Source organism: Saccoglossus kowalevskii, chromosome 7, assembly GCF_978046115.1.
Source record: "Saccoglossus kowalevskii chromosome 7, keSacKowa6.1, whole genome shotgun sequence".
NCBI classification, from domain to species: Eukaryota; Metazoa; Hemichordata; class Enteropneusta; family Harrimaniidae; genus Saccoglossus; species Saccoglossus kowalevskii.
The window spans coordinates 10,710,376-10,735,484 of NC_140647.1; the positions used below are offsets into that span (position 1 = coordinate 10,710,376).

Sequence of the window (25,109 nt, forward strand, 5' to 3'; positions counted from 1 at the left end):
CAATTAGTAACAGATTCCTGATTATCTATAATCAGCAAAACAAACCTTTCACTAATTAAAGTTCCGATATTTTCAGCAAATGTTTTATGTAGTTATATATACAACTGAAAAGGGAATATACTGGTTAAGTTTCGGCCGACAGTGTTTGAACCCAGTTTTCTACCTTTTAGGGGACATGCCAAGTTTAAGTAGCCAGGGCTACAGCCATTCCAATCTGGACACCGTATTCACAGATTGCCCTTAAATATTGGCAATATACTAGGCACATAATGCCAGTCTTGCAACCAGTTTTTAAGCAATGATGTACCACTAAACAATTAAAGTCAACTTGGTTGTCACTTTGGATTATAAAGGACTGACCTACAATGACTCGCAGGATAGAAATGATGAATCATAGCCTCAATTGCAAGTTGATTAATTTTATTGAAATGAATGCAGTTGTCAAACAATGTACGGGTTTGCACATACCATATCTATTCAGATACAGGAAATGTGTAATTATATAACTATTTTAAATAATCAAGAGAATACTGGTTACATGTCACATTGAAAGAAAGCAAATTATAGCTAACCAACAGCTCAATGTATGTGTTGTGTCCTCTGTCAACATCACCATAGAGTGTTGGCAGAAGACAAAATACACCACGAGTTGCAGGCTAATTGCCATATAACAGTTCTCAAATCAGAAAGTATGTTTAACACAGTGGTGCTAAACAGTCACTCATGATACTGTTCAGTGTAGACTGGTCTCACTCATGATACTGTTTGGTTCAGACAGGTCTCACTCCTGGTCACGTTGAAAATTTTTTGTGCATGATAAACTAATAAAATATCAGTAGTAATAATATATATTATGTACAAAAAGAGCAACAGAGTGCATCAAGTGAAACTATCTACTCTCATTCTGATCTATTTTAAAGATCGTTGATTCAGTGTCCTTTCTTGGTGGCTTAATTGGCTTTGCAGCTGTTATCATCTGCCGGGCGTAAGGGTTATTATGTAGATTAGCTGAACGTAACGCTTCTTCCAACCTGTGCCTTGGATCACTGACAACCTGCAAATATTCAAAAATATCAATGTTACTGATTGAGTATCCCCACAGCAGCAAATATAAATGAAGAATTTTGTCTCCACTTAGAACAAGAATTCTTTGAATACATTTGATATGTTAAAAATTATTAGCTAATTAAAATTATATTAATTGAAGGTGAAATGCTAAATTGCACTTCATATACTCCATCTCATTGTAATAGATTGCAGAAAATATAATAGCTCACCTGATCTGTTGTAAATCCTTGGATTTCAAATAAAGGTTTCTGAATGATAACATCTTCATCTGTTCCAATTCCCAGTTTAGCTTTAGAAGACTGAAATAAATATGCTATAGTTAATTATGTTGGCAGGACAATAGACCTACGGACGAATGGACAGGCTGACCAATGGACAAACAGACTGGTATACATATTTAAGCGAATAGTCATAATAAGTGTCATCTGTTACATCTCATTCAGAAGGACTACCTATGATTCAGTTTTAAAACTACTTACCTCAGTCGCTTGCATCATTCTAACAGGGTCGTAATCTATATTCACTTTAACCTGCCAAGTAAACAGAATTACACATGTTACGGCCTATCATGCACACATGGGATGTTACCTGTGCATCCTGCAATGTTAACAGCATGCTACGATCAAGTCTTTCTTCAGATGCAATCGGTTTCACATAAAAAAAAAAAACAGTGCTCCCAACATCATAACAAGGAAACAAATCAGTTGTGTCCGGAACGGCATTCACAGCATATTATTTGGATATTTGTCAATAAAAAATACACTTTTTTTAAATTCAACTATATTCTTGGATGACAACCAAAGAGAGATATCATTTTGACATCACAGAAGCACTTTTTTCATTCCAGGGCATGGCATACAAGAAAGGTTTAATGTTTTTCCAGTATTACGTGACAATAAAACAGTGTAAGTAATTGAGAGTTCCATGGTACATACTAACCTGGTCTCTTAAAGCCTGTAGTCTCTGTTCTTTTTCTATTTCAGCCTCAGCCTGTCTCTCCAGCTGCTCAAGTCTTTCTTGCCTTTTCTCATTCAGTATCTGTACCCTGAACTCCACCCTTCAAAATCAAAACATAGTTGAACTCTGGTGACCTTGCCCTTAGTTATATAATATAATTCCCTTTATCATAGTTTGTTTCAATATAAATATGTATTGTCATAATTAATTTTGAATACTGTAAAAACACTCATAAGAGCCACTTTGTAACACTTTCATTTCTGGGTGGTGCTTATTTGAGGTAACATTTTGACAACTTTGTAGCCAGTGGCTCTTAAACCAGGGTGATCAAACTTTTTCATTGTGAAATGGGGAAGAGATAGGCAAACACACAACCAAAACAGACAAATAATTATTAATGATGTATCATTGCAATTAATTTATTCTGTAAAAATACTGTTATGGGAATAACAAATGTCAAATAAATAAGAACGGCTGCTCGCTGACCGTGCTGCTTAGCGTACATGACGATTCGACGTTCAAGTTTCACCGACAATGTGTAGCGATGCCTGAAGTCGGATTTGGTAGCACTCTCGGGGTCTGACCAACACTTGTACTTCCGTTGTACAATTGTTTACCAAGTCTGGTACGGCAAACTCCAATTTTTTTCTTGAAAACTGGGAATAACTTGCGTGGCTGTGGCTGGCGTGGTGGTTGATTTGGTGACGATATAAAATAGTTCGACAGAATTTATCTGACCAGCAGCGACAGGAGCATGGAACGAATGAAAAAATTATGCCCAATCATTTGTATTTATGGCAAAAACAATAAAGAAAAACACGTTTTTCTATAGATTTTTACAGCTTGGGTACTTGGGCATTGTTTTAATTGCGCTAGACGTCTGAAAGTATCGCTTTGGTTTATATATTTCCTGTTTCATAATCAAGCCAGCTTATAATATGTTAATGATATTCACGTACTTCACTGTCCAGGCACACGGGGTCAAACTATAGCCCCACCCCTATATAACCAAATACGAAACGATACCGAGAAAGTAATAACATGTATTAAAAATAATTTCCTGTGACCAATCGGAGAGACTAAATCATTTACGAAAGCCCAGGCCTGTTACAAGGCATTTTCTAATTGGTACAAGTCCAGATTATTTTCAATTCTTATAAATAGCTAATTTAAATATTTGGGTCAGGCGGGTCACGTCGACTTCGCTTTGCTGTAAGACAAGTTGATCGCGCAAGTTTGTGGAACTAATCCATTCGACTTCAATTTCGATTATTTTCGGCAAGAGAGTCCTCTCCAAACCACCGTCCCTCAAACTAATGCCAGTTATTTTGTCACTTCCCTGAACATTTTGTCTCGAATCACCCCAAAACGAACGTCTCAAATGAAATGCCAAAAATAACCCAAAATCACGATCAGCGAGAGTGGGCTGCGTAATTATTACATTCTCACAGTCACGATCCCTCAAACGTTGCCAGGACCGGATTAACACCTCTGCCCCCCCCCCCCCCCACGCTAACCAATTTTCCCCCACGCTAAGGAAAAAATCTTTTGTTTTCTATTGACTTCCTGTTCCGGTCCGTCTGTGAGAAAGTATTTTCGATACCTCCGATTTTCCAATAAAGGCGTTCTAAAATCGTGACGTTTTTTACTTGGTTATAAAGACAACATTGGCAATGAATATCTCAACGTGTCCTTCGGTGTTTCGGCAAAAAACATAGTTACTACTAAATAGTTTGTGAATTGGTCGATTGTGTGTCAGAAATTTAAAATAGACAAGTTGACAGTCACATTCAAGCTCTCAGTGTATTTCTTTCGTCTGTCATTCTTCCGTTCTCAATTATACTGGACATCAGGCAAGCTATGGGGATAATCTTTATTTGTCTCACACCTTCTGTGGGGCAATAAACAATGCAGGGTGGAAGTGAGGCACGACAAGCTTGTGTCTGCCTGATTGTAAACAATCGGGCGGCTGGCGCTTATTTCTGGTTTCTTATTGACAAAACCACTCAACTCTTGGTGGCTCTTAATGGAGGGTCAAATGTAACAAAAATTCACTGAGTGGCTCTTAATTGAGGGTGGCGCTTATTTGCGGATTTTTACGGTACAAACAAGTTTTGGGGTTGAACTAACAGTGGGGAATCAGTCTACCGAATGTCCTTAAAAGATGTAAATATCTTACAAAAACATTGGTGCCTAATTTGTTTAATTATTTTAAGGGACATAATTTCCAGCTTTATTCAAAGTAATTCAGATATTTTAGTATGAAAAAAAGTGCTGCATTTAGACGTGAATAGATTCATAAAACATGCAAGATAACAGAAAATCTTAGCTGCCTTTTGTACAGGTGTCTGTCAAAAATTAATGATTCACTGAGACAAATATGAACTGCCTCATTGTGTGACTACTGTATTATATGAAAAGTAAAAAAAAAACACCCTCTATGAATAGCTATCATGTTGCAAGCTCTGCTTTGTATGCAAATCAAATTAAATAGTTAGTTGGTGTCCAGTGGAGAGAGAAGTCAACAGTACTGTTGCCTCCTGAGAATCTACATCTTCAAACACTGCAAGCTTTGTTTTTGAAGTGAGTTTTTAAACTAGTATTATGTTCTAATAGCTGAAACATATTCCTGTGAGTTTTCATTTGTAAAATGAACTGTTTGTCAAATACAGAATACATATATTTCAGAACAATTTTCTTTTCAAAATGTGGATGAAACGTTTTGCTTTTTATGTATTGTTTTTGATTTGATAACTTTGAACTAAACAGCTTTTCTATTAGCTTCAGATCTTGATCAAAGTTTGGCACCCAGTTCGTAGGAGTGGTTATATTGATTTTAAGAAAAGATTTTATTGGTAGGTTTGCAAATGTGTATCAGACTGTGCAATCTCTCCATGAGTTGGTTTTGAAACCCAATATAGTATTCCCATGGGATTTGGGGGATACATTACCAAATAAATCATTTGCTTCATTGAACACATACAACAATGCATATTTCCACTAAGATCAGTGACCTTTCATGTGTATCACCAGTGATCAGTCAAGTAGAAACAGTCAAAATATTTTATCAGATTTTCTCAATTTTTGCATGATATTTTCATACAGGACATCTGTTGTTCAAACTCAGGGAAGAATTTATACTGATGAATAAGGTGACCAAGTTTGGAATAGAATTAGTAAAGTTATTATGCACACAATAACAATTATTAACGACAACAACGACAACGCCGTACAAAATGTTTCCCTTAATATACCTTTCCTTTCCATCTTTGATGGTACGGGCAAGGTAAAAAACAAAATAAATTATACACTCAACACACCATGACCTCTGCAAGGTTTATAGTTTCAATGTTGGCAATTTACATACAGTTACCATAAAAAATGGTTCATTGTTCTTCATTTGCATATCTAAGAATATGAAACAAGCCATGCATGGCACAGTCCCCGAATTTAAGATATATAGTTTTGTTTATAGTAATATAGCTGGAACATAAACATGTCAGGAAAATGATTGACATTTGTATCTGATCATCAAACAAGTATTGAGAGATATTGTTCTGGAACAGCATTAAATAAAACAAAATCAGCCATTTTGAATACATGTATAATCAGTCGAAGCATTTAAGAGATATGGCTCTGGAAGCCCATTCATTAAAACAAAATGGCCACTAGTCAGCTATTCTGAATCCGATCTGAAAAATAAAATGACGTGCATCAGGAACCCGTAATGTCTAATGTATGTACCAAGTTTGAACAAAATCCATCCAGAAATGCTTGATATTTGATGATTTTTAGCACAAAAATGGCCACCATTCGTCCATCCAATATATTTGTATATCTAAGACATGATGTATAATGAATATTTAAAATTTGAACATATGGCACTAGAACCACATTCATTAAAACAAAATGGCCGCCAGTCGGCCATTTTGAATCCTATCTGAAAAACAAAACGATGTGCATTAAGGTCCTATAATTTTCAATGAATATACCAAGTTTGAACAAAATCCATCAGTAAACAGCCCAAAAATGCTTGATTTTGATGACTTTTTTAGCACAAAAATGGCGTCCATTCGGCCATCTTCATCAGACCAAGAAACTAATTGATGTGCATATGTATGTGTAAAGTTTGGTTGTGATTGGTCCAGGCATTTCTAAGATACAGGTCCGGTCAAATCATAAGTCCTCGTTTTCGGACTGCGTCTGAACGGGGACTAAAAATGAAAGTGGGTTGCACAAAATGTTTCCAGCGCCCGTGCAAAGCGCATTATTTTGGTTTCATAATTCTTCAAATAATTTTGTTGATGCAAATATTATTACACCAGTCTAAGTATTTATTATCAACTCTGTTTATGTATAGCAATTAATCCAATGTCAACAAAATCATTACGATGAGTTACGAAAACAACATGAGCTCTTATAAAATAATTACAAATGTTGTCGCTTCTAGTGACATTCAGATTTACTGAATACAATGGCAAATTACTCCTACCGGTTCTTATCATATTCTGCTTGTTCAGCCAATTTTATTTGCAGCTCTTGTAGTCTTTTACGATCTCTCTCTTGCCTTTCTTCTCTTTCAGCATTCAATTTAGACTGGTACACTCCAATCTACAACAAATATTATAGAAATTAGACTTTTTACCACTATTTACCCACCACTATTCATTTGTAAATATTTGTTCACATAGTTATATGTACTGTACGTGTATATTAATTTGCATGTCAATAACATTTTCACCACTATTGTCTACTTTTGTCACCTTCCACAAAATAGTTATGTGTAGTCTTTGCATATCACCAACCCCTCCACCACCATTGACAACTATTGTCACCTTCCACAAAATATGTACTGTATGTGACTATTAATTAGGTAATTTGCATATTAATAACTTTTCACCACCACAGTCCCTCAACATGGGTCCTACTAATTAATGCGTGGACACGCGTGGGACTGTCTGGGCAGTGGCAGCAATCCTTGATATTACATTGACTGTATGTTTGTTTATGCTCAAAATTTAAAACAGTCGCGAATTCTAGCAGCTATATCCACACTTTTTATGATCGATGCCTGTGGACACTTCGGCGAGTCAAGTCCGCCATTTTGTTTACTAATGTTAGATAGAATTCAACAATAGGACAATATCATTTGATCAATAGGGGTGACAATGCTACGTATATGTGCAATGAAATTGATATCCTAAGGATATTGTAATATCTTTGAATTTTCTGTTTGTATCGAGAATGCGTAGTTAAGAGTATCTCGTGTATGGTATTTCTCTTTTCATTTGTACAGTACAGAGTATGATAAATCTCGTGTGTAGTACAGAGAGGGTCGGTAAGCAGTATTTTCGTAGGCTATAAATCAATTGTTTTTATTTTCGTAATAATGTAGTTTAAATAAAGAAAAAAACGTATCCACAAACATTATACAATACAAGGATTGTTGCCATGCACGTCACTTATTTCCCCCCATTGGCTCCTGAGCCTGTCCGAACAGTCCCGTGCATGTCCACACATTAATGATTAGGATCAATCAACACTGAGGGACTGTGGATGTACTATAGGTGCATATTATTAGTTAACTTACATATCATCAACCCTGACAACTTTTGAAACCTGCTACAGTCATTGTGCAGCAGATGAATTACGTGATAACATAACACATTTTACATGCATTGCATAGAACCTATACTGAACAAGTTGTAGCCATCATAATGATCAGCTCTGATAAACATCATCATAGTCTGAATTTAGACAAAACTGGAAATTCTGTCCAATGCTGTTCCATTCTGTTCTGTCCAAGCAATACAGAACTATAGCTAGAAATGTTGAGAGTTTCATACACGCTTTGGTCAAATTCTAGGGATTTTTAACAAAATTAATTATTTGTGTGAACAAATGTGTGATGGTTGCCCTGTAATGGTTAATCTTTTTGATTCATGAAATTGATTGTTACCGGTACCCTTATTGTGTCAGAATTGTCGTACTATATTCAAAATTAATTAACATCAATTGAATTTATTTTTTCAATGTCTAGTCAAAACTTATGTATAGTAAAACTGTGTAGAGACATTTCTCTTACAGATGGATAACATTTTCCACACCTTTCTTTTTTCTTCTTGTCTCTTTTTTTTGTCCTTTTCATTTTGTATCTTCTTTTCATGATTTAGTTCCTGTTGTCTCCTGGCTTCTATTTCTGCTTGCAGCTTCATCTCCTCCATTTTCTCTTCCCTCCATAGTTTAACCTGACAAAAACATACCAAGTGAGTGTGGTTTCTTTATGAATTTATCACATCTCACTGTTGTTACATAGGCTGTGATTGGTTGAGACTCAGTCACATGACATTGAATAAAACTGGATATTACACGGTATATTGCCTGCCAAGTTGATATTACATGGTATATCACATGCATGATGTCACTGAAACTATTGCGCAAACAAGTTGTCGTTCGATGCACTACTGCTGTCCCGGCCGTTGTTGCTTTCGGGGTTGTCTTCAAAGTTTTGAAGGAACTCTAGCCATCCGAATGGATATTGAGCAAGATACAAGATATATTGCATACTAATATAATTGTATATATAGTGTTGTTATTTTGTGGGAGAGTGGGTGTGAGAGGTGTATGTTAGGTGTAGTTGTGCATGGTGGATGTCTGTTCGATGTGATAAAATAAATAACACATGGTGATTTGGGCAATATCACAATTACTTGTCTGCCCCCGAGCTGTTAGTCATGACCGGAATATTAAATTAACTATAAAAACTGAATATCACTGAAAGTCACTCTCTCACACATACCTTTTCATACAATTGATCACATATTTCTTTTTGTCTTTGTCTGTTAATGGCAGCAATTCTTTCAAGTTCAATAGCTAAAAAAGCATCAGCGAAAACAGCATGAGCTTTGTTTAACAACTCTTTCCTGGACTTGATCCATGAGTTTATCAAGACTTTCCTATGTTCATGGTAGTATTTGTGTCCTGAATACCATTCTTCATGTGCAACCTAAGGACCAACAAATTTTTAACATCGATACACCATATTTGGGTACACAACAATCAGACAATTTTTGGGTTATCGCAAACCCTTCATCATAACATATAGATTAGAGGAAAGTTCAATGAATTTTCATAGTTGCCTAATACTATGTGTATATACTGTTAATAAAAATGTATTTGTTGTTGTTGAAAATTGCGTGTGTGTTGAATTCCAGAGGTTTTAATACATGCCTCCCAAAGGCTACGTACACCACCACTAAATAAAAATGCCCTAACGCGGCAATGACTGACAATTAAAGTGTAGCACTGTGACGTACTATCGTCTGATTAATCCATGACAACATTACGTCTCTTCACCTCCAGTGAATATGAGGAAAATACTTTCTAATCCTAACTCTAACTCACACCCTCCAGCCATATATGTATAAGCCCCTCGAGATTACTACTAGTATAGGTGTCCTCAAGAAGAATATATACAACAAGTCATTGAAAATGACACAGTCCCCGTTAAGTTCTCTTTGTGCTTGTCATATTAAAGCGGAGGGGTTGTCGCAAGCGTGTCCTTGAAACTTGAGTTCTAAATGGCGTATACAACAGATTGTTTATTTACATCAAAACACGCGTTTCGTGTCATAGTAATATGGCCAAAATAAAAACAGCCGTTATTCAGCCATCATTGATCTGATTATGAAACACACTGATATGTATGATGTATGTGCCAAATACGAATGAAAATGGTACATAAATTGTGGAAATATAGTAGTAAGGCCAAAAAGTCAGATGGCTGTCAATTGGCCATCCTTTGAAACAAATTGTCATGGACATGCATCCTAACATGTATAAAGTACATGTATGTGCCAAATTTGAATGAAAACTGACAGAGCACGTCCAAGATACCGCATAAAAAAACAAAAACAAGATGGCTGCCAGTCGACCACCTTTGATCCAATTGCGAAATAAATCGTCATGGACATGTATCCTAACATGTATAATCTATATACCAAGTTTGAATGAAAACTGACAAAGCATGTTCAAAAAACAAGATGGCTGCCAGTCGGCCATTTTGAATCGAATCGCTAAATCACTACATGTGCATATGTCCCACATGAAGTACTAGGCACATGCAAAGAATGAACGGAATCGGTCCAAGGGATTCTGAGATATGACTCTGGGCGGATGGACGGACGAACGGACGGACGCACGGAGACCGAATTGTAAGTCCCCGTTTTCGGACTTCATCCGAACGGGGACTAATTAATTGCCAATGGCAAGAATTTGTAGGTTTGGAGTTAGGATTAGGGGTGGGGGTACAATGAAGTTTTTCCGATATGAGTAATTTCAAATCATAAATTAGTCTGAGGAAAAGGTCATATTCTAAAAATGTGTCATTACTAACACAAACGTACTAACAGTTGGTAAGTGGCAAAAATAAGCATTATTAGCAATATGATTATCTTACTAATTACTGATGGGTAAAGCTCATTAGCATATCATCTACAACTATCACCAAACCTGTCTCACTCACCACTTCAGCTCTTGATTTATGGGGTAGCTGTCGTTTCATTCTGTCAATATACAACATTCTTCTATTAGTCATCTCATGGGGGTACTGGTCTATGATTACTTGAAACCAATAATGGTCACTGTCAGTCCAACCCCCACTCTCAGATCTGCAGGTGGAAATACAAAAATAGAATTATGTTAAATACATTGACCAAGATTATAGATACTAGTATACTGATATATAAAAATAATCATATAATACAATGATACATGACCCAAACAACACATGTTTTTCCTGCTGGTGCTGGTATTGTCCGCAGTCTATAAACTCCCCCTAAAAAGGGTGTAGCACTTTCCCATAATTCATGGTATGACTGACAGCAAATCAGCATAAATTGTGGGACACAGATGAATGGGACCAATCATGTCAAGTGGCACATGTGAATATAGCCAATCACACCGTGAGGACAGATAAATGGCACCAATCATGTCAAGTGGCACATGTGAAGATAGCCAATCACACCGTGAGGACAGATGAATGGGACCAATCATGTCAAGTGGCACATAGGAATGTAGCCAATCACGCCTTGAGGACAGATGAGTGGGACCAATCATGTCAAGTGGCACATAGGAATGTAGCCAATCACGCCTTGAGGACAGATGAGTGGGGCGAATCATGCTGTGAGGCATAGATGAATGGGACCAATCACGCCTTGAGGACAAATAAATGGGGCCAATCACGCCTTGAGGACAGATGAGTGGGGCCAATCACGCTGTGCGACATAGATGAGTGGGGCCAATCACGTTGTGAAGCATAGATGAATGGGCCCAATCACGCTGTGAGGCATAGATGAATGGAGCCAATCACGCCTTGAGAACAGATGAGTGGGGCCAATCACACTGTTAGGCATAGATGAATGGGGCCAATCACGCCTTGAGAACAGATGAGTGGGGCCAATCACGCTGTGAGGCAGAGATGAGTGGGGCAATTCATGCTGTGAGGCATAGATGAGTGGGGCCAATCACGCTGTGAGGCATAGATGAATGGGGCCAATCACGCCTTGAGGACAGATGAGTGGGGCCAATCACGCTGTGAGGCATAGATGAATGGGGCCAATCACGCCTTGAGGACAGATGAGTGGGGCCAATCACGCCTTGAGGACAGATGAGTGGAGCCAATCACGCCTTGAGGACAGATGAGTGGAGCCAATCACGCTGTGCGGCATAGATGAGTGGGGCCAATCACGTTGTGAGGCATAGATGAATGGGCCCAATCACGCTGTGAGGCATAGATGATTGGGGCCAATCACGCTGTTAGGCATAGATGAATGGGGCCAATCACGCTGTGAGGCATAGATGAGTGGGGCCAATCACGCTGTGAGGCACAGATGAATAGGGCCAATCATGTTGTGAGGCATAGATGAGTGGGGCCAATCATGCTGTGAGGCATAGATGAATGGGGCCAATCACGCCTTGAGGACAGATGAGTGGGGCCAATCACGCTGTGAGGCATAGATGAATGGGGCCAATCACGCTGTGAGGCATAGATGAGTGGGGCCAATCACGCTGTGAGGCATAGATGAGTGGGGCCAATCACGCTGTGAGGCATAAATGAATGGGGCCAATCACGCCTTGAGGACGGAAGAGTGGGGCCAATCACGCTGTGAGGCATAGATGAATGGGGCCAATCACGCCTTGAGGACAGATGAGTGGGGCCAATCACGCTGTTAGGCATAGATGAATGGGGCCAATCGCGCTGTGAGGCATAGATGAGTGGGGCCAATCACACTGTGAGGCGATCCGCTCTGCTATCTGAAAATCTGAAAAATTTTTTTGCCCACCGATGCCATAGCAACAGCCAAAATGTATCTCCTCCTACAAATTTAAGATAAAACACTTCAGACATAGCTCTAACTACTCAGCTTGAGTTCTGGCACAAAGTTACTATTTGAATTTTTTATATCATTTTTCATTACCGAGAAATTTGACCCCAAAGTGGGGGTAACTTTTCACCAGCAACGGCTTTCAACTCCTCTGTGATTTTTTTGTCTCGACTGATTTTGTTCATACTTCACAGGCAATCTGATTAAAATCTAATGTAGTGTACGGGCTGTAATTATTTTGGCTATAAACTTGTTTTAATTTTATTTTGTATTACTTTTCTTATTAATGCCCTTTTATTTTATTATTTTACTTTGATTTTGATTTTTTTAATTCCGCCCTACCTACATCTGATCCGACGCCTATGTAAGTCCCGTTCAAATCTCGCGTAAGTAACAGCCAATCACAGTCCACCTTTTATACAGGCTGTCGGTTGCTTACTTTTCAGTGTATACGGGCAATCTTTCTGTACATTTATATTTTGCCCACTTGAATAAACCATTAATAGAAAATTGCTATATATTTTTATTTGCAAAAAAAATTCCACAGCATTTTACAATTTTTGTCATTTCATTGAATATTTTTTTCACTTCCAACAAATGTGTACACTTCCAGATACATCTTTGCCAGCCAAGGTTCGTTCATTCAGTCATCGCTTCAATTTTACATCACTGAGCATAATTATCTAGAATGGAAGCAAAAAAGGTAAATCGTAATGATTAGAACACTGTAAACAGCTATAGTAAACAATGCAAACTGATTTTAAATTGTATAGCGGTCACCGGCCCACGGCATCGACGCACTGGCAGAAAATTGGAGCAAAAAAATATTTCCTGATCAATTGCGATGTGTTCCAAATAAAAAATATTTTATTCCAGTCCAAATCAGCTCATTTACTTTAATAAAGTGTTATTGTATAATGTACAAAATGTTGATACAATTTGATGAATATTTACAGCTACGGCTTCAATATCGTAGACGATTTTGGCCCGATCGTCAACAAAACATCACCCGTCTCCAGGGCAGGCGACTGGAAAAAGACACTGGTGTTCGGTCGAACCGGTGGAAACAAAATCGTCACTCCCAGAATAACTATGCAAAATAACGATCTAAAGTCGAACCATTCGAGCCACAATATTAACATAAAAATGACTTTCGTTGCATTTGACAATGATAAACTTACCGAAAAGCCGTGTTTTTCTCGGTCGGTATAATCCGCCATTTTATTTGAGTGTGTTTGCCATCAGACTCTGCCCGGTGACGCCATCATGTGCGCTATAGAAGGAGGTCTGTGATTCGTTGACTAAAATCGTCGATAGTGGGTCTCGTTGAAATCTCGTTACATAGGCATCGGTTCAGATGTAGGTAGGGCGGAATTAAAAAAAATCACAAAATCAAAGTAAAATAATAAAATAAAAGGGCATTAATAACAAAAGTAATAAAAAATAAAATTAAAATAAGTTTATAGCCAAAATAATTAAAGCCCGTACACTACATCAGATTTTAATCAGATTGACTTCACAGGTAGGTTGTACCGTCACTAATTGGAAAAAAATCCTGGCCCACCACTGCCATTGCAACATCCAAAAACAGATTTTTGAATACTTTCGCCCCAAATGTATTACCTCCTACCAGGAGGAGATCACTGGCGCCGAAATTGTTACACTGTATCAACATAATCCCAGTGCAACTTTGAACTTTGAAAGAACTATAAATGCTGTCTTCATTCTAGAAAATAGTATCGCAAAAAAGTTGGAAATAATAAATGTAACAGCAGAATGTGTCCTCGTAACAGACTTCTAAAGACTGAATGGCTTTTGCGAACTTTGTATAGTGCTCATTCAGTTGTAAACCGACGTTAGCCTCACGTTTATGTCGCACCATGGAAACAACCATAAACATGTTGCTTGTTTTTGAGCGGAGCGGATCGCCAACTAGACTACCGGCTTGTTATGTTTTGCTAGTCACTATTACACGTGCATGCTTTTCTAACATTTGACAAAACATGCAAAATGAATTTGTAAGAGAAATAAATCATGCAGTAATATACACAAACCAAAACTGAAACCAAATCTATCTTGTTGCATTTAGTAATTTTATTCAAGAGCCATAAGACAAAGGAATGACTAATAATGCCCATTAAAAAGTGACACCATAAATGGAGAGATGATGGTAAATTCATACCTTAGTATATCTTGATGTCTGTGATCCCATTCTTTCAATTTCTCTCTAAACCTATCATCCAGAAATATAAATTCCTGGAGGACAGACTCCTTGAGGCAAGGATCCGGACACTCAAGATCTTCAGCTTCTTCTGGGATTCCATCGTTGACCCATTTCTCATGCACAGTAAATAAGTCTTGTAATGCTGTATTGTCAAGATCACTTTGTAATCTTAATTCCTCGTCAGATAGTCGATCCAGTAAAATCTCTTCCTGATTCTTCACTGATTCAACAGTGTCTTGTACTCTCTCATAATCAGAGTAGATCTCCCTTCCACCTTCCTCAAGCTCAGCTTTATGCTCCTGCAGCCAAACTCCAAGGTCCTCCTTAAGGTTTAGAATGGGATCAATCGTGGCAGCTCGAAACTTCTTCTCGTCCATGGCCAGCTGCATTTGCAGTTCTTCTGCTTCAAGCATTAATGTAGATATGGAAGACTCTTCCAGTGTTCCATCCTGCATGAATACTTGAAGTTCATTGTTGGCTCGCTGTAAAGCATGATTGAGTCGTGATTGTTCTTGCTGCCACACTAACTTGTGCTGATTTAGAAGATGATGCTCCTTACTCTGTTTTGAAACTTTAGCTAATCTCTCCATTTTCATCAATGATTCATTAGCTGCAAATTTCTTTTCAAAAGTGATGGCTTTGAGTTTCTCGTAATCAAGCTGTTTGTACCTGCTGCTACCAATTCCCTCTGTCATTCTGACCATCAGTTTATCTAATATTTGAAAAAAACAGGAGGCAAAATACCACAGCACAAACATACCAGCAAATAAAAATAAACCAATTAGAAGAAGTATCCCAGAAACAATAACCAAATCAAAATAACAGCCCACAGAAAAAGAGAATGAAAGAGAGAGGAGAAAAAAAGAGAGAAGAAGATAAAAAAAAAGTTAGTAACTATACTCAATATTTAAAATTTGACACTGGTAACAAGAGTAACAGTGTAGGAATTCTAGTTGAAGAATTCAAAGTTCATGAGCAATGAGAAAATCATGCCAAAAATGATTTTGATAGCCAACGTGGGAGTTCAAAGTTTTGACTGATTATATTGTTAAATATTGAAAAATTTATGTAAAAAAGTGTTCTTTTTGAGACATATTTATGAGTTCAGCAAACTGTTGAAAGTAGCTATAGATATGATCATAACAAGTGACGAAATTCATGAAGAATGCAGAAGCAAATTGATTTTTCACTCCAGTATGATTGCTCAAAACTTTTATCAGTGACAATTTAAGTTACTTAATTACCAGTACTGGTAGCATGCATTTCAACAAATGTGTGTGCATGCACAGTTTGAAATGAAACAATTTTGAATGCAATAACATTACACCGTACTCACTCCTGCAAGAAACTAGTAGTTTCAAACTGGTTTATGGGTTGAATTGTTTCAGTAAAAGCTTGTATGCTTTTGGAAAATGATACTCTGAATCACTATAACTTTTTGTAGGCAAATAAAATCATGGAAAATGAATAGAGGTACAATTTCTATGAATGACAGCAACATATTCTAATTTATTCTGTACATTATTAATTTTATTTGTCTATATGTACAGTGAAGTTCACAAAGACATGGACTCAATTTGGTGCATGGTCAATTTATACTCAATTGAAATTCAGAGTTGTGGTGCACACGTGTGGGATATGATCCCAACTGACACTGTCTTTTCCCTGCCCTTTTTAAGCATGCTTAAGATACTAATGATATCTTTCAAATTGTTTTACATAAAGCCAGGGAAAACTGTAGTATGTATCATACATCAACTTACCCTGCTCAGAAGTTCTTGCAATCTCACGTGGCCCCCCACGATGCAAACTAAGAAACGTTCTGTAGTCTCTACCAGTCATCTTGATAAGTGCTTTTTCAATAAAACTTAGTAGTTCCGGTGTAGAACATCATGTACTACATAACATCTTCATTATACCTGTGATGTAGTTTTCTGAAATATGAACATTTATATAAATACGTGTACATGTTTATATGTGTTTGCAAATTTTGTGTCAAAAGTATTAACAAGCGACCTCACAGTCATCTCAAAATACATGTACCTCCAGTATCTTTGTAGAGTGTCTTTCTAAAAACAAATTTTTGTACGATGAGTTATTATTCCCACAATGTTCTTACTGTATCACAACTAATAGTAGTTTGCATGGTTGTTGCTATGGCAATTATTATTGTTATTATCTGGTTACAAATCTGACAAAGGTCCACCCATACATGGAGTATCCACATACCAAATACTAAAAGCAATTGAGCTGGTAATTTTCAAAAAGTAGAAAAAGTCAAAAATAGAATTATTGATGGACAATCATCTATATAAAAAGCTCCACTCTAAAAAACATGCTAACATGTCAATGCCATATTCTCAGTTCAGGTTTTCGTGACATCACATGTCAATTATAAACAACGTAAGATGCAGATAGACTATCATTATATGAAGAGTATTCAGTATGTTAAAATATATATGATAAGTATATGTTAAATAAATATATGTGTTGTTCATATGAAATCAGTTTAAATCATGTCTGAAAAATGGTTAAGAACACTTAAAGGGGAGCAGAAGTCTGGCTTTTGACACTCTGTACATGAAATTTGAGATCTATGAATGAATTCTGTCGATAAAAAAAACTTGTATGTGCTTCAACTTTTCAAATTTTCAGTTAACAAGGGTCTTCATAGTAGCACTTCTATGAGATTGACGTACTAGAATGAATGGGTTCAATTATCAGTGTTCACTGATGACATCATTGAACTGGACCTCTAGAGGCGAAATTACGCCAGGCAAAGCGGACGTTTTCGTCTGCTTCACAGCCCGTTTTATACCTGATATTTAGGGCATTTCGCAGCACATGCAAGTTGTTTTTATCGACAGAATTCATTCATAGATCTCAAATTTCATGTACAGAGTGTCAAAAGCCAAACTTCTGCTCCCCTTTAAATATAAAACCAACATGTCAGCCAGTTTGAATCAAATCACCAAAGCAAATTCTTGTACATCAGTAACACCTCATTTGTGATGTAACTGGGCCCGACATGCCTGAGAAATTGTTTATGAATCCTTTTTGGGGGGTTTCGGAAGACACAAATTTTTTTTTGGAACATTGAAATTTCATGGCCGCAGAGTTTCTCACAAACAAGTGGCAATGACAAGTCAGGAAATAATTTAAAGTGCCTGTGAAATGCCCACCAACACATTTCCTGTTTTGGATTTGTGTTCCACTGAAATTTATTGATTTTTTTTTTTTGAAAATGATAACTTGTGTAGTAACCACAACCACCTATCCTGAAGCAGTTGACTGTTTGATTGCTTTCTAACTCAAAGTAAAAGTGCGCCACCAAATGCCAAAATATGAGAAGACGCCAAACTCTCGAGCTATACTTTTATAATACTGCATCATTCAATGATACTATTAACAAAATATATTTTTCAGTCAGTGCTTTTTTTTGTGTTGTTGGCAGATGCAGTAATGCGTATAGTATTAGAGTGAGAATTTATGCGTTTCCAAAGGATTTGAAAGTGTGACAGTGGACGAAAGCCGTAAAATCAATGAAAAAATGTTGGGGTGGACATTCTCCTTACACTGTCAGATGCAGTGTCCATTTTACCGCAGACTCTTTTGCTGAACAACTGTCCTCATTTAAAAAAAGAATAACCTGGCACAGTACTAACAGTTTTTTAACGAAGGATTTCAGAAGAGAGAGAAACGTCATGTAAGTGTTCAAAATAATTCTGAATAACGTTTTGTAGAGATCATGTTTGTATTATGTGAAAAGTTGCAATAATGTAATGCAAAAACCTGAGCGTCAGTCAAAAGGGAATTTAGACAGCATTTACACATTGGTAATTGTTTTCAATTTTGCTGACTAAAAGTTTCTGAATTGTTTCTGTCATGTTTTCTTGCAACTTGATCTGCATATTAAAATTAAGTGGGCTGTCAATATTTTGTAATTTTTAATGTCATGTCAAGATTACATGTATGACAATCACGGTAACTCAAATTGCATTCTGAATTTTTGTTTTGTTTCCCCCTTAATTATTTTTGTTATCCAATCAAACGCCCCCATTCACACACTTGTCGTGACCTGATGCATTTACCAATTTCAATAGAATGTCAATTCACTCGCACATGGCTATCGTTTAGCAACTGTGATTATTTAAGGTAGAGATGCAGGTTGGGAGACTATATTTCTAATTGCCTCTAATTACTGTAATTACATGAGTAAAATATACTTTTTACCAATCAAGTTATATATCATTTGAAAGAGTTTTATTTAAACTTTTGAGTTTTATGGTTTACAATAATGTACTATGATACCATATTAAGTGGCGTTGATTTTGGATTAAAATCATGCATTTTAGGTGAAAGTGCACTTAAAACTATTTAACTTTTGAATGCATACCCTGATTTTAATTTAAGAACACTTATTTAAAACTTCTGTTTACTAGGAACATAATGGCTTATTTATTAGTGCTTCCATTTAACAGTTTTTACACAGTGCTCTTTAAAACATTCACATTTTATAAATCGTCCACAGTTAACAGAGCCGCTAATTGGCAGCTCTATTGTTTCTATTCCAGTAAAGACAGTGAAACCATACGAAGCCATTTACTTAGGATAGACCTGAATAATGACCCCTGAAAATTTCATCGAAAACAAATGAACCGTCTAGAAGTTAAATAGTTTTAAAGTTGAAATTTGGAGTAAAAAATGAAACTGACATAATCGCCATTTTGTAAAAAAAAGTTTTAAAACGAATCATTTGCTTCATATGTGTAACAGAAACTCCTAGAAATACAGCATACACCGTAATTTGCCGATGTTAAATCGTCAGGTAAAAAAATTAAATAAAAACATTTACAATTCGAGGGAAACGGACAAAAAATCGTCCGCGAAGTCTCAACCTAGCGTGAAAACTGTCATGGCGTCGTGTTATCAATTCCACTGAGGGAGGGACACAATGAATTACGTAAAGCCGATGAGATATTCATACAGTTATATAAACATAGCGATCGCCATTGAGTGGGTTGAGTTTAAATTTACCTTCCCTCAAACCTTTAAAAAATACTTTGTATGACGCATTTTTCGGTAGTTTCCAGGGTATTTTTTTTATTTTTAATTAACCGAGCATTTTATGTTTGTGTATTTTGGCACTGAAAAGTTAGTTATCGATGACAGCAACAGCAGTGTTGTTTGTCAATTGCATCACAATTCTATCAGCATGATAATCATTACATCGAAACGAAAAATGTTTACTTCAGTTTTAAAATGCCGTTGGAGTAAAAATTTGTGGAAACATTTTTTAATTTCACCCACAATGCAAAAAAGCTTGAAATCTATGCACCAAGAAAACAAGAAAAATTGTGGCCTTGTTTTGCGCGAAAATTAAATCGCCCTATCGCCGCTACCTCCTACATGAAAATAAATGAAAAACCAATTTATTTAAGGGTGAAAAGTTTACTTATCAGTTACATGTGTAAGTTTTGTTTCATTCCGCTTGCATGCTGGAAGCGTCTCGTCTTGTCTGTTTTTTGTAGTTTGCTAGTTGATCGCGCTTGAGGTAAGTAAACAGAGAACCAGGACAGGAAGTCGCACACCGGCTGCTCCGTAACTGGGGCCAGCAATCATTTTCATATAACATCAACAGTGTCTTGTCAATCAAAGAGCAACGCAAACAAACTTTCGGGACTTTTAATCACATACGCATGCCTCGGTTTCCTATATTTTAAAATTGATTTTTGAGTATGTTCCAACAATGACAATGCTCCGAAATTTTAACACTATCTAGCCAAGACTGTCTGGGTGAGAAAAAGCAAAAAAAAAAAAAATTCACGAAAAATGCCCACGAACCTGCATCTCTACCTTAAATATAATAAATCACCAACTCATATCATTTTCTATTAATTCTGTATGTCATTGATCACTATAGTTCAATGTTTAGAATATTACAATATTTTCTCTTACTATCATATTGTAATTTTGAATCTTTTTTTTACTTAGATGATCATACAGTAACCTGACAATTTACGAGAAGACATGCCAGACGTTAAACTCGATTTTGACAAACTTGGAAAACATTGACATAGAGATCGTGAAGAGCTCCATGGCAATAAATGTTGGCACTTCAACCGACTTCATCCACCACCATTGTGATTGTGATTGTACTGGATGCCATTGGTCGCGGTGGCCAGCTACGCCAAAAGAGAAATATTTCGTATCTAACTAAACTTATATGATACACTTAATAATATGTGTTCTTTATGGTCCACTTTTCTTCGAGAAACAAATACATTAGTGTCAATTTAGCCAAAGATGAGAAAATTAAATAAGAAATGTGCCTTATATAAATTAAAAATTTATTTGGCTCAAATTAAATACTGGCATAGACTATATAGTCTGCCTGATAAGGCCACACCGACATAATTGTATGGATGACATCCACGCGCGCATTAGTTTTCGCCTTTTCTCAAAAAAAAAAAAAAAAAAAAAAAAAAAAAAAAAAAAAAAAAAAAAATCTCCGACGACAAGTCTCTACAGATCAGTTTTCTGTCCGGAACTTGCCGACTCATATTGTCGCAAAGCGCCGGCTTGTCGTAAAACTCTTTTTGGACTATCTAAAAACGTGCCAATTTTGTCGTAAATGATCTTCTGCACATGCGTATTGCGTTGCCGGGAATACGTGAGCATAACAGTTCAGAGGAAAAACTGAGGGATTGTTGTAGACTGGTACGCAATTGACGTCGGCCAGGGAGATATGACGTTTACACAGCTATACGAGAGATTGGTTAAAGCTAACCCATACTGTGTAGAGAGGAGCAAGCAAGGACATTTCTGTATCATTGCAATGTTTTGTTAGTTATTGTCATAAAGTAGTGATACAAATGTATGTACATTCTGCCTTGACTTGTACTGAAAATGATGTCCATGTTGTACCTTGCATGCAGTGTTTTTGTCTGAAGGTACTTCATCATGACTACATGTACTAGAGCTTGTCTGAAATGGTTATACCTGTGACAGTAATACAGTACGAGATGTGTATATCAACATGTGCCTCCTACAAATAAAGACTTTTTGTTGTTTTTTGGTACATTGTGTTCTGTGGTCCAATTTGTAATAGCAGCTCTGTAGTCCTGTGGTTTAAGCAGGATTTTTTTTTTTTGGTAGATTTTTTTTTTTCACCCTCTCGCATTAGTTTTGGGGTTTCCAGAGGATGTCATCCATAAAATTAAATCAGTGTGACCTATTCACATTTTAAAATTAGCCCTGGATGAAATGATAAAAATTAATTCAAACTGGGTAAGGAATATTAATGCTACACTGGGACATGATCTAATTAAAATACAAAATGATCACAATATGAAAAATTGGAATCAAATACTAAAAAAAGTAAAACTCAGACTATCTGAGATTTATATTCAAAGATGGAGAGAAGAACTAAATTTCAGTGAAACCAATGAAAATAGGGGAACAAAACTGAGAACATACAAACTATTCAAAGTAAGTTATAATATGGAAAATTATTTGCAAAACATTTCAAATTTCAGCCTCAGGAAAATGCTTTCAAAATTTCGTCTGAGTGACCACAACTTAGAAATAGAATTAGGTAGAAGAACAAAGCCCAAAATAGAATTAGAAAATAGACACTGTCATAAATGTAACACTAAAGCATTCGGAGATGAAAAACATTTCCTGCTATTTTGTACTGGCTATATAGAACAAAGAAAAAAACTGTTTGATGAGTGTGCAATAAATATTTACACAATGGATGTAAATTCCATATTTAAAAAGATTATGGAGAATAATATAGCCTTAGCAAAATACTTAAAGAGCACAATTTTTAAAACCACAGAAAGTAATTAATTTATTTTTTCTTTTATTTTACTAACATTTTATTTTTATCTTTTATGTATTGTATGTTACCATACAAAAACCCTCTGAAGGTTTTTAGTAGTGTAATAAATAAAGTTAAAGTTATATATATACATATTGGCAATAAACGCTGACCAGCAACTTCCCCTGCATACTTCACCAGGGGTATTTGTGTATGCAAATTAGAAGCTAATGAGAGGCCTTGTTTTAAAATACTTAAAAATAAAATTGGTGTAGATTGAGTTTGAAACCCATTTTTTCACTTTAAAAAATGAGTTTGTACTTGGAAACATAAAAAATAATAATATTGAGAAAGTAGCAGACATTTCACAGGCACTTTAAAATAAATGGTACAATTTATTTTGATTTCAACCTTCCATTGTATCCTGAGAAGCGGTTTTTGGAACATTTTTATTATTTCCATGCAAAATTTCAACACTAAACAGATATCTAAGCCGTGTAATAAATAAATATAAGTAAGCAATTTTTTTATTTATTCTGCTAGCCATACAGTACTTAGATGACCAGCCTCTTGCGCACTGTTTGAACCACAGCCACTTGAGGGCTGAAAATTAATAAATACAATTTTTTTTTTTTTTTTAATTAGTATTTATTAATTTTCAGCCCCCAAGTGACTGTGGTTTGAACTGGAGCGCAGTCAGCTGGCCAGGTGGAAGGTACCCAGAAACCTCGCTAGCTCTCTGGAATTGGGTTAACGTCTCAAGCACATACACTCGAATCGTTGCGTCCGACTGTAGAGTAAAAATGTACTACTCTATTTATATAAGCACGGTAGTATAGTACAGCACATTATTTATTTTGACTGTCATTGAGTCAAACCACAAGGATTCGAGAGCCCGTCGTCTCAAGTCAAGTTCGGCCGTTGTACGGTAAATATAATGAATAATTCAGGCTGTGCTTCAATCGTTCGATGGAATAATATGATTCAGTTTACCCGTCTCACCTGTCATGTCCTATGAATGATCAGATACACCATATATGCCCACTCTTTCAAACCAAAACAAACCCATGCAAAAGTTGATAGGTTGCTACACAAAACACGCCATTTTGAATACTTTTCGATTAGCATGATGGGATTAATGTTAACACGCCCTCTACGTCCATAGCTTATTTTGCTTCATTCAAGTACCACAGCAGTCAGCACGCGTTGGCAAAGCATCCATCACTTCTCGGTTGACTTCGGAACACACTCGAGAATGGTCTGGCGAATCGCTGTACAACTACACGTCATCACTAATTGGCTATCTCAATAATATGATTGGTAGTCAGACTGCCATATGATTGGTGGTCAGTTTATTGAATATACCACTCCAGACTGTCATATGATTGGTGGTCAGTGTATTAATAGATCAATTCAGACTGTCGTATGATTGGTGGTCAGTGTATTGAATATACCACTCCAGACTGTCGTATGATTGGTGGTCAGTGTATTGAATAGATCACTTCAGACTGTCATGTGATTGGTGGTCAGTGTATTGAATAGACCACTTCAGACTGTCGTATGATTGGTGGTCAGTGTATTGAATATACCACTCCAGACTGTCGTATGATTGGTGGTCAGTGTATTGAATAGATCACTTCAGACTGTCATATGATTGGTGGTCAGTTTATTGAATAGACCACTTCAGACTGTTGTATGATTGGTGGTCAGTGTATTGAATAGACCACTTTAGGCTGTCGTATGATTGGTGGTCAGTGTATTGAATATACCACTCCAGACTGTCGTATGATTGGTGGTCAGTGTATTGAATAGATCACTTCAGACTGTCGTATGATTGGTGGTCAGTGTATTGAATAGACCAATTCAGACTGTCATATGTTTGGTAGTCAGTGAATTGAATAGACCACTCCAGACTGTCCTATGATTGGTGGTCAGTGTATTGAATAGACCACTTTAGACTGTCCTATGATTGGTGGTCAGTGTATTGAATAAACCACTTCAGACTGTCATATGATTGGTGGTCAGTTTATTGAATAGACCACTTCAGACTGCCGTATGATTGGTGGACAGTGTATTGAATAGACCACTTCAGACTGTCATATAATTGGTGGTCAGTTTATTGAATAGACCACTTCAGACTGTTGTATGATTGGCGGTCGGTGTATTGAATAGACCACTTTAGACTGTCATATGATTGCTGGTCAGTTTAGTGAATAGACCACTTCAGACTGTCGTATGATTGGTGGTCAGTGTATTGAATAGACCACTCCAGACTGTCGTATGATTGGTGGTCAGTGTATTGAATATACCACTCCAGACTGTCGTATGATTGGTGGTCAGTGTATTGAATAGATCACTTTAGACTGTCATATGATTGCTGGTCAGTTTAGTGAATAGACCACTTCAGACTGTCGTATGATTGGTGGTCAGTGTATTGAATATACCACTCCAGACTGTCGTATGATTGGTGGTCAGTGTATTGAATATACCACTCCAGACTGTCGTATGATTGGTGGTCAGTGTATTGAATAGATCACTTCAGACTGTCGTATGATTGGTGGTCAGTGTATTGAATAGACCAATTCAGACTGTCATATGTTTGGTAGTCAGTGAATTGAATAGACCACTCCAGACTGTCATATGATTGGTG

General features: G+C 36.6%; 1 protein-coding gene and 1 long non-coding RNA gene across 2 annotated transcripts; both read right to left on the reverse strand.

Annotated features, from left to right (window-relative positions):
* Window positions 1-403: 403 nt before the first annotated feature.
* LOC100370068 (coiled-coil domain-containing protein 148-like) lies at window positions 404-23,559 on the reverse strand. Its single transcript, XM_085501077.1, has 11 exons — window positions 23,462-23,559; window positions 16,398-16,568; window positions 14,593-15,346; window positions 10,550-10,694; window positions 8,825-9,031; window positions 8,133-8,273; window positions 6,518-6,636; window positions 2,008-2,125; window positions 1,548-1,598; window positions 1,278-1,367; window positions 404-1,054 (listed from the first exon to the last, which is right to left on the reverse strand). The coding sequence occupies exons 2-11, from the start codon at window positions 16,474-16,476 to the stop codon at window positions 890-892; spliced, it is 1,869 nt and encodes a 622-aa protein (XP_085357203.1). The 5' UTR covers window positions 16,477-16,568; window positions 23,462-23,559; the 3' UTR covers window positions 404-889.
* LOC146740238 (uncharacterized) lies at window positions 12,916-13,728 on the reverse strand. Its single transcript, XR_014929892.1, has 2 exons — window positions 13,592-13,728; window positions 12,916-13,093 (listed from the first exon to the last, which is right to left on the reverse strand). It is a non-coding gene; the product is annotated as an uncharacterized LOC146740238 (long non-coding RNA).
* Window positions 23,560-25,109: the final 1,550 nt, after the last annotated feature.

Coding starts and splice junctions, on each gene's coding strand:
- LOC100370068 (XM_085501077.1), bottom strand. CDS start 16,476: ATGACTGGTAGAGACTACAGAACGTTTCTTAGTTTGCATCGTGGGGGG. Junction 1,599..2,007: donor TACAGGCTTTAAGAGACCAG/GTTAGTATGTAC, acceptor TTTACTTGGCAG/GTTAAAGTGAATATAGATTA. Junction 1,055..1,277: donor AAGGATTTACAACAGATCAG/GTGAGCTATTAT, acceptor GAATATTTGCAG/GTTGTCAGTGATCCAAGGCA.